The sequence below is a fragment of the Conger conger genome, chromosome 18 (genome assembly GCF_963514075.1).
Source record: "Conger conger chromosome 18, fConCon1.1, whole genome shotgun sequence".
Taxonomy (NCBI): domain Eukaryota; kingdom Metazoa; phylum Chordata; class Actinopteri; order Anguilliformes; family Congridae; genus Conger; species Conger conger.
The window spans coordinates 5,882,501-5,892,500 of NC_083777.1; the positions used below are offsets into that span (position 1 = coordinate 5,882,501).

General features: G+C 55.3%; 2 protein-coding genes across 2 annotated transcripts in view; both read right to left on the reverse strand.

Moving 5' to 3' along the window:
- The window catches only part of tacc2 (transforming, acidic coiled-coil containing protein 2), a 66,394-nt gene extending 60,816 nt beyond the window's left edge, over positions 1-5,578 (reverse strand). The window contains exon 1 of the mRNA XM_061228023.1: positions 592-5,578. Within this exon, the coding sequence (XP_061084007.1) occupies positions 592-5,462 (4,871 nt within the window). The 5' untranslated portion in view covers positions 5,463-5,578. The remainder of the gene's footprint in view (positions 1-591) is intronic.
- The window catches only part of LOC133118580 (uncharacterized), a 24,396-nt gene continuing 19,907 nt past the window's right edge, over positions 5,512-10,000 (reverse strand). Inside the window, exons 4-5 of the mRNA XM_061228689.1 lie at positions 5,612-7,668; positions 5,512-5,564 (exon numbers count right to left, since the gene is read on the reverse strand). Of these exons, the coding sequence (XP_061084673.1) occupies positions 5,512-5,564; positions 5,612-7,668 (2,110 nt within the window). The remainder of the gene's footprint in view (positions 5,565-5,611; positions 7,669-10,000) is intronic.

The window sequence follows — 10,000 nt, forward strand, 5'->3', positions numbered from 1 at the left end:
TACCAATTTTCCTTGAAACTGCATGTTTCACCCTGCCTGCTGGGCAATTTGAATAATCAAAGTCCTTTCAGAGAATACCGTGCATGTCACAACTGGTATTTTACCACGTTAACTACACGTTATCTATGTTAAAATGCCACATAACTATTTTCACTCCAAACACAAGCCTTGTCTCTTGTCTCTTTATGAATGAAACACACACACACACACACACACACGCACACATGCACACATGCACACACACACAAACGCACACACACACACACACACGCAGACACACACCCACACACACAAACACGCACACACACACCCACACACACAAACGCACACACACACACCCACACGCGCACGCACACACGCACACACACACACACACACACACACACACAAACGCACACACACACGCACGCAGACACACACCCACACACACAAATGAGCACGCGCACACCCACACACACAAACGTATACAGACAGACCCATACACACAAACGCGCGCACACACACACACACACACACACACACACACACACACACACACACATACACACACACACACACACACACACACACACACACACACACATACAGTACCTGAGGTCAGAAATGTTCTTTGTGCCATGTTCTCTGTCCTGCTCCTCTGGCTGAGGCAGGGCGGCTGCATCTCTCAGGGCCTGTATGAGCCAGTTTGTGTCCTCAGAGGCTGGCTGTGTCTGTGAATGACTCTCAGAGGCTGGCTGTGTCTGTGAGCCTCCATCTGGATCTGAGCTCCCAGAGGCTGCTTCTGTCTGTGAATGCTTCTCTCGTGCTGCCTCAGTCTGTGAATGACTCTCAGATGCTGGCTCTGTCTGTGAATGTCTCTCAGATGCTGGCTCTGTCTGTGAATGACTCTCAGATGCCGGCTCTGTCTGTGAATGACTCTCAGAAGCCGGCTCGGTCTGTGAATGACTCTCAGATGCCGGCTCGGTCTGTGAATGACTCTCAGATGATGTGCTCACAGTTGCTGGCTCTGTCTGTGAGTGACTCTCGGTGGCTGACTTGCTGTCCTGCAGTAGCGTTTGGGTCACTGAGTCATGCTCAACGAGGTCATGCAGCTCTCTGCGTGATGTCACCACAACCTCTGGAGGAGTGACTCCGAGCATCCCTCCTCCGGGCAGAGATGTGCAGGGTTCAGGCCCCGCCCCGGCCTGCGTCCCATCAGCCTCTAGTGCTCTTTCAGCCCGTAATGCCTGCTGTGGATCAGGGGCAGATGGAGAGGATTCCGCTCTTTCACTGAGGAGAGCAGAGGACGAGGAGGTGTCCCCTCCCTGGGTCACTCCACTGCCAGGAGTCTGTGTGGACTCTGTGGTGACTGGGGCGATTGAGGCTTCCTCACTTGGCTTTTCTGCCTCTTCCTTTCCCCTCTCCTGCTCCCTCTTTTCACCCCTCCTCTGTTCTTCTCTCTCCACGGTAACAGTTTCGGTCGAGCCACATGTTCCTAGCTCCTCCCCCCGTCCTGGCTGGCTTTTCTCTGCGACGGTGCTGAATGTTGGGCTGACCTGAGGCACGGCCTCACTTGCCTGTGAGAAAACGTCACTTTTCACTGGTTTGGCGGTACTCTCTTTCAGCACTGTGCTGAAGGCCCGGTCCTCTTTAACCTCAGCCATAGCCTGTTTGTCTTCACAAGCCAATGCTAAAGTTTCTGCTTCCTGATCCTTTACGTCCACCCCTGACCTCTGACCTGAACTGCCTGCCCCTGGGATAGGTGCGGGGGGCTCTGATCTGGGGGCCTGTTTTTCTCCGGTCTTCGTCTCCACAGCTCCGGCAGGGGAGCTGTGTTTGGTCTGGTCTGTGCTGACTGCGCAGTGTTCCTGTCTCTTAAGTTCTGGGATGAGGTCGGCCTCAGGAGCGAGGGGGTGTGTGCTGGCCCCCTGCGGTGCAGCGATGCCCTCCATCCGGGCCCTTCTGTCCTGCCCGTCTGTGCTGCCATCATTTCCTCTCTGATCTGAGAAATTCCCGGGCTGCTTCCCGGAGCCGAGTGAACTCGCTGTGCCCCGTGTCTCTGCTGACTGCTGATTGGCTGAGCCGTCCCTTCCTTCCTCATTGGCTCCCACGCACGGACCTGACCCCACACCTTCATGCTGACCACGGCTCTCTGGGCTGGGGCCCAATCCCAGTTCCCGCTGCTCCGTTTTTGATGGAAGGGCCAGATCCGATTGGCTGAGGGCCACAGGGCACGACCCCGCAGCAGCCACTGAGGACGTGCTCTGATCCAGGGACAGCTGCTCACTCGTTCCTAAGCCCCCACTCTGATTCGCTGCCTCGTTCAATGACCTCAGGTCAGCAGCAACTGTTCTGGGACCAGACTGAGATTTTTCCACATCTCCCGTTTCTCCCTGTTTCTCTCCCATTCCTTTCGGTTTTTCACCTATTTCTTCTCCTTCCCGTTTCACTTTTTCAAAATGATCTCCCATCTCTCCTGGCTTGTCTCCAATACCTCCCAGTTGATATTCAGTTTTTTCTTTTTTCTCTCCAGTTTGTCCATCTTTCTCTCCAGTGACTTCCCCTTTCCCCATTGGTCCCTCAGTACCTACACATACAGACCGGCCAGTCAGAATTTCAGCTCCAAGCTCAGGCCTTGCTGTCATGGACCCAGATGTGGAGTCAGTCTGGGCACTGACTGCCGTTGTCTCAAGGCTGGTAGCACTATGGGAAGGGTCCGAGCTAGGGAGTGCTACAGGTTGAATTTTAGCCATGGTGTCCGGTAGTGTGGCCTTGCAGGGTTCCACTGTGATATCTGGTTGAGCATTGAGGGGTACAACATCACAGGGCTGGGAGGCAAGAGGTTCAGAGCTGGGGTCACATCCCTTTATAAGTACACTGCTGATGGAGTCATTAACTGAACCAGGCACAGATTTTAGGGGATCAGATTTTGGAGTTTCAGTGGGGGCCGCCTCAGTTTTAGAGGCTGGGTCCATACTGATGTCATGTCCCACTCCGGAGGCTGCTTGAATGTCATTTTCTACCTGTACTTCCTGTTCTGGACTTCCTGTATCAGCGCCTGGTTTTTCCCTGGTGGTGATTGTGGAGAGACCACCACCCGGTGTGGGTCTATCCTGCTGTCCTCCTGTCAACAGACAGGAGGACTTAACAGAAGTATTTTTTCTCTCCTCGTCAGATGGGCCGCACACCCTGGCCTGTTTCGCCAGCCCCTCGAGCGCCCTGGCATCGTGCACTAGCCCCTCCCCTTCCTCCGCAGGTCTCTGCGTCTCTCTCCCGTCCACTGCCGTGACATCACAGTCCACAGTGAGCTCCAAGTGGCTGAACAGCGGCATCGGAGGTCTGATCAGAAACCAGGGTTGAGTGTCACCCTCCGCTTTAGGGAGGGCGGGGTCCGGTCCCTCCAGCCCAGGGGCGGGAGACTCTGGTTCGGCTGCTGTGCTTGTTTCTGGAACCTCTGCGCTCCTTTCCACACGTTCAAGCTGGACAGGAAGGGGGGTTTGTGGAGATGCCGTTGTGGCATCAGTGAGGGACTTATCGTCCACACCCAGGCAGGGAGCAGGAAGTGATGAGGCAGGTTCATTGAGCGGCTTCTCGTCAGCCCCAGGAGAGTCTGACTCACGGTCGATTTCTGCCGAATCACCCGACCCCAGTGACGCTTGGGGGCATGTCTCTTGCAGGCTGATATCATTGACTGATCTGCCAGAATCCCCAGTGGTCACTTTGGGCACTTTTTCTGTGGGAGCTGACGATGGTCCGCCACTCAAACCCGCTCCCACCGGCTTAGGTGCCTCCTCGGCTCCTGCTGTGACCTTTGCTCTCTGTTCGGTTTTCGGTGGGTCAGCAACCTGACACTCAGCTGCTGGAAGAAGATGGACGCCGTCCGCTCCACCCCCCTCTTCTTCAGCCCTCAGACCCTCTGCGCTCTTTTCCGTCACCATGCCGACAGTGCCCAGCTGACCAAACTGCTCCTTAGCCTCTTTGGATCCGTCCCCCTGGCTAGGGACCTTCTCCCCCCCACCTTCAGCCTTCCTCTCGCCCTCCGCCTCACTGCTCTGCTTGGTGGGCTGTGGGGGCCCCACGGTGGAGGCCGTTGTACCCAGGGCTGGGCCGACTGACGGCTCCTGCTTCTGGAGGGCGGAGAACTCCTGGAGTGTGGAACTGCACTCCGTCACCGGGTGGTGCAGGCTCTCGTGCACCGTAAGCGGGGGCAGGGAGGAGCAGCCCCCCGGGGCGATGGTTGAGGCGTCGCCCGCGGTCTGCGGTGGGATATCCTTCCGCACCTCCGTCACCGCCATCTTTTTCGCCACCTGAGTCCGCCCTCGGACAGTGTCCCTCATGTTGTCACTGGTTTTCACCGAGTTTTCTGCACTCTGTGGCTCCTTCTGGATATCCAGGCAGCGGGAGAGAGGAACCTGTTGATCGTTGCCTTCAGCTGGGGGGTTCTGTGGGCCTATAGGAGGCTGGGATGGGGCAGAGCTCGTCGGGGTGGAAAGTAGAGAGGCCTTTTCAGAATCTGCAGGGTCCCGGGTGGTCTCCACGCCCACGGACACGGCCTGAGGGCCAGCTGCTTCCTGTGTGCGTGTGATTACAGCGTCCTGGGTGGCTCCGATGGGCACAGATTCGCAGCTGAGCACCGTCGTCTCTATGTGGGCAGTGTGATGCCCGGCTTCCGTGTGGAGGAGAGGAGACAGAGATGGAAGAGGATCAGGTCCGCATGCGCTCCTCTGCCTTATAGGTTGAAGGTGTGAGCCTTTTTCGGCGGAATTGTCCACGTCGAGAATGATGATCTCATCCCCGTGCTGCTGTTTTGCCACTGGCCCGCCGACGTCACGGGGCGGTCCGGTCTGGCGGCCGTCCTCAAAAAGGCGTTCCGGAAAAGGTGCTGCCACAGTGGCTGTGTCAGTCACTGCCCCCCCGGCAACAAGCTCCGCTGTCTGTCTGGACAAAATCTGCTCCTCTCGTCCCTCTTTCCTGTCTCCCTCTCCTTCCCCTATCACTCTCTCTCCCTCTCTACCCACCTCCCTTTCTTCCCGGATGCTGTGTCCCAGGGGCCCAGATGCCGGGGAGATGTCACCGTGGTCATCTGTTCGGACGCACGCTCCCTCGCGCTCTCTCTCCCCCTCTCCCTCCGTCCCCGGAGAGTGACTCTGCAGCCCTCCCCCTCCCTTCCTCTCCCTCTCCCTCTCCCTCTCCCCCTCCCTGTCTCTCTCTCTCTCCTCCTCCGAGTTGCGTGGCGTTCTGGTGCAGCAGCCAGCTGGCATTTCGCTCCCGGAAGCGCCGATCTTCCGTTCAGGTGAGCAGACCGTCTCCGTGGAGATTAACGGCACGTCCGGGTGTCCGGCGGCGGTGGCGGTTTGCGGCTCCCGCGGTTCGGTGTTCGCTGGGCTCTGCGGCTCTCCGCTCTCTGCCGCTCCGTCTCCTCCTCCTGCCTGTGCTTTCGCTGCTCTCCCCTCCTCTCCCTCGCATTCTATCATTCCTGGCATCGTGGGTGTTGTCAGTGGCAACGCGGAGCCGGCCGCTACTGAAGCCTCTTCAAGGGCGCCCTCCTCCCCTACGCAGCCCCGCTTTCCCGACCGGCCGCTCTCCTGGTCCGCGCGCGAGGCTGGCCCTTCTCCCCCTCCCCCACCCCCACCGCCACCGCCCTCCCTCGACCGATCGATCTCCACGACCGTCACAGATGTCGCTGGGGCATTTTTGTCATTTTTTTGCCCCTCTGTTGCTGCTTGGTGTGGGGTTTCGGGTGCCGTTACTGGGGGGTGGGGGCCACCTGTCCTGCTGCCAGCCGGAGGCTGCTGGGGACCCGGGGGGAGGGGAGGGTCTGGGGCAGGAGCGGGAGCAGGGGGACTCCCAGGGACAGTAATGCGATCCTGCCCAGACTCGGGGTCTGGAACCGGGGGACAGATGTGTGGCTCTCCCTGCTGTCTCAGCTGTTCCTGGAAACCTGAGCACCCTGTGTGTGATTCTTCCTTTATCTCCATCTGCATCTTTATGTGTGTGTCTACTGGAGCCTGTAACACCATCTTTATTGGTGTCTCTAAATCTTGTACCTGTGTGTCGATTTGTGTGCTCATCCCTGCCTCTGACTGTGTGCCCATCCCTGCCTCTGACTGTGTGCCTGTCTGTATTTGCAATTCTGTCAATATCTTTAAATCTTTTGCTTTTGTGTCTGTGGGTGCGCCTTGTCCTGTCGGTGTGTCAGCCTGTGTCTGCAGCTCAATCTGTCTTTTTAAATCTGCTACTTCGCCCGAGCATGTGCCTTGTCCTGCCTGCATTTCTGTCTGTATCTTTAAATCAGGAGCTGGTGTGTTGACGTGCGCACCTTCGTCTATCTTTGTCAGTAAATCCGCCTGTTTCTTTAAATCTGGCTGTGTGTCTGCAGGTAAATCGCACCCTATCCTTACGCCTGCCAGTGGCTGTAATTCTGCCTGCGACTTTAAAACAGCCGGTGCGTCTGTATGTGCGTCCAGCCCTTCCTGCGTGTCTGCCTGTGTCTGTAAACCCGTCTCTGACTCAGCGTGTGCGCCCGTCAGGGCTGTCGCTGCCTCGTCCTGGCTCTCTCTGACCCAGCCTCTCTCTGCCTCCATCTTTACGGCCCTGCAGTGCTGCGTGCTGATCTGAAGCTCCACAGGCGAGCGGTCGCGGCTCTCTTTCAGTTGCGCTGCCTCGGGCTCCGTCAGCATTTCAGGGTTTGCGTCGCCGTGTGTTTGTCCTGTTGTGTCCGAGGGTGGCTTTGGAACAGCCTCCGTGGGAGTCTCGTTTAGTGTTTGTCCCGGGGGCATTGTGCCTGTCAGTAGATCTAGCTGCGTCTGTGTGTCTGTCTGATTAAAGACGTCTGAATTATTCAGAGCCCCCTTTAGTGAATCTGTGCCCGTCTCTTGTCTCTCTGTCTTTGTGCCCTCCTGAGTCGCTGTCAGTTTCATGCCTTTTGTATCTTTTGTAGTCTCCTTTGATAAATCTGTGGTTTCCTGGGTGTCTGTTCGGAGTGTTTCTGACTGCGTTTTCTCTGCCTCTATCTGAGATCCAGTCTCTTTCTCAGATTCTTTCGGTTTATCGTGCTCTGTATCATTCAGACCCTTTTCCAATAAACCTGCAGGCACATCTGGCTGGGACTCTTGTGTCATTTCTTCTTGTGTTTTCACCACGCCCATCAGTACGTGTGTCTGTGCGTCTGTGAAAATGTCTGTCTCTGTGTCCAACGGGTCACTAGGCACCTGTTTCCCTGCTATTTCCCCTTCCTCACCCTCCCCTGTGAGTCCTAAGATGTAGTCTCTGAAGCTGAAGGTCTCCACCTCCCTCTTGGCGGTTAGCGGTTCGGCCGTCTGTGTGCCACTGTTGGGCTCACCCCGGTCCTGATTGGTCAGAGCCCCTGGAGGAAGAGCCGATAATTCAGAGCCTCCTGTAGCGCTCTTATTCTTCAAAGGGCCCACGTCTTCACCTTCGGGCGGTGGCACGGACAGACGCCGGTCGGCCTCGTCATTGGGCGGGGCCGCAGCTGCTGGGCGGGGAACGAGGAGAGAGGCCATGTGCTCCTCGCATTCCTGAAAGGCCTCCTGGAGCTCCCTGTCCACCAGCGTCAGGGGGCTCTGCAGCGGGAGGTCCGGGGGGGCGCCCGGGTGGGCGTCCGGGGGGATTTGGGGTCGGGGCCTCAGATCTGTGTCACCAGCGCAGCTGCTGGTGTCTGGGACGGGGCTGCCAATCAGGGGTGGGGGGACAGAGTTAGGATCACTGCTGACCCGTTGACAGGTGCCGTTCAAAAACAGGGGGAGACCACACGGTGCAAAATTCCAGAAATCTCCACACTGGGGGAGTTCACACTGCAATCCACTGCAAACTCCATACTGCACTGCAGTTTCATTCCACACTGCAATCTCCATACTGCACTGCAGTTTCATTCCACACTGCAATCCACTGCAATCTCCCGACCGCACTGCAGTTTCACTCCACACTGCAATCCACTGCAATCTCCATACCGCACTGCAGACATCACAGCACACTGCATTGCAGCCTCCATGCCACACTGCAATACTGCACTGTTCTCTTCACGCCATGCTCCATGAATGGGAGTTTTACGCTTTATGCTTCATTTGGGGACTGCAGTAAACATGACTACAGGCACACGCACACGCACACGCACACACACACACACACACACACACACACACACACACACACGCAAAAATGCATGCATGCATCAAAGCAAACATATGGGCTTGTAGGCTCACACACACACACACACACACACACCCATTCAAAGAATGCATCACTCACAGATTAATGCATGATCCGTGCAAGAAGGAAAATCCACACACAGCATAAGCTCATGAGAAGCTGCTTTTAGGCTGAGAGGTAAGGAGGGGATTCTCCTCTGAGTGACACTGTGTTTACTGTGTAATCATAAACCCAAAGCGTCTTATCGATCGCATAAAACGCGGCCATAAAGAGGAGGCCCGGCTGGCTTCAGTAGTTCTCATTCAGGTGCTGAATCTGTACCCGGGCAGAACGTCACACACCATTCGCGTCCAAGCCTGTAAATCTGGACGTGTCTTTTCCCGTTTCTCATTCCCTTATTCCCAGAGTTTTCCGGACCGTTACATTGCGTCCCTCGCACAATCCAATTCCTGCTCTCGGAGAGCAAGCTTTTTCACAAGGCATAGGCCAACTATGTGTCCGTCATCCCTGTTTTCAAGCAATCACTCAGTTTCACCACAAGATGGAGGAAACCAAAAGAAAAAAAAAAAAACACAATTAAGTGGAAGCTTCCCCGTGATTGGCCAACGGCTGGATCATGTGATCCCTTTGGGCCCTGGGTTTCATCTCCCTGACAACAACCAACTCTGCCCTGACGACAAAAACCCCTCCCCTGTCCGACGCTGCACCCTCTTAAGCTCTCCGGCACAAAAAAGGAGCAGGAGAAAAGCGAGGGGGGGGGGGGGGGGGGGGGGGATACGGTGCAATCTGTTGCGTGCCAGCCTGCCTGTTGCTACGGTGGCTGTTGGCGAGGCGGAGAGTGGATCAGCAGGCTCAGACACGCCCTGCCCCCCCTGCACCGCTGTGCGGAGTCATCGCAGGCCCTCGCACGCACGCGACACAGCACCGCCAACTCTCCCGAAGGCGCTACGCCGCCTCCACCAGCAGGGCGGCGCCACGTCGCCGGCCCTTTGAGTACACGGAGAGCCGGGCTGGCTGCTGTACATTTGCAGGGAGCTTTGTGAAGAGACACTGCGTGATCAAATGAGCCCCCCTCCCCTCCCACTCCTCCGATTTGCACAGGCTGCCTCCCTAGTGACACAGACCTGATACCTGAATCAAACCTGAGGCACACCCTTTTCAGCTTGCGTCCCTCTAAAAAAAACACCCTCTGTCCAAGACCTCTCCAATAACACGGCTCTCTGCTGACAGCTGTGTTCAGTCCAAACTACAGGCGCTATCGCAGTGGCTTTTTACAACACTAGTATGTGGCAATATTCTATGGATCTGTATATATACTGCAGTATAAATAAGTAGTAAATAACAATTATCACAATATTAAACAAAGACATGTTATTCTGACTGTTTTGTAAACCAGAGTTATTTTATTTGAAAATCTAAAATATATTCGAGACTTTTTGTTTATGAAATTGTGAAATATAAACACATAGACCGTAATGGTCTCTGTACCCCAGTTTTGAATGCTTGTCTTAAATACTAGGGGAAATTGATTGCAGCACTGTACCCCGAAGTTAAAAACAATTTGATCAGAACACGATAAGCACATTATAGTCAGGATGTGGTCTAGACTCTTGACTCTTGAGTTCCATTTTCCTGGTTTCCTATACAGGTAAGAGTAACTGCAATGTCCTGTACAGGGAAGAATACCTGAAATGTTCTATAGAGGTAAGAATAACTGAAATGTTCTATACAGGGAAGAGTAACTGCAATGTTCTATACAGGGAAGAATAACTGAAATGTTCTATACAGGGAAGAGTAACTGTAATGTTCTATACAGGTAAGAGTACCCTAACTGCAATGTTCTATACAGGTA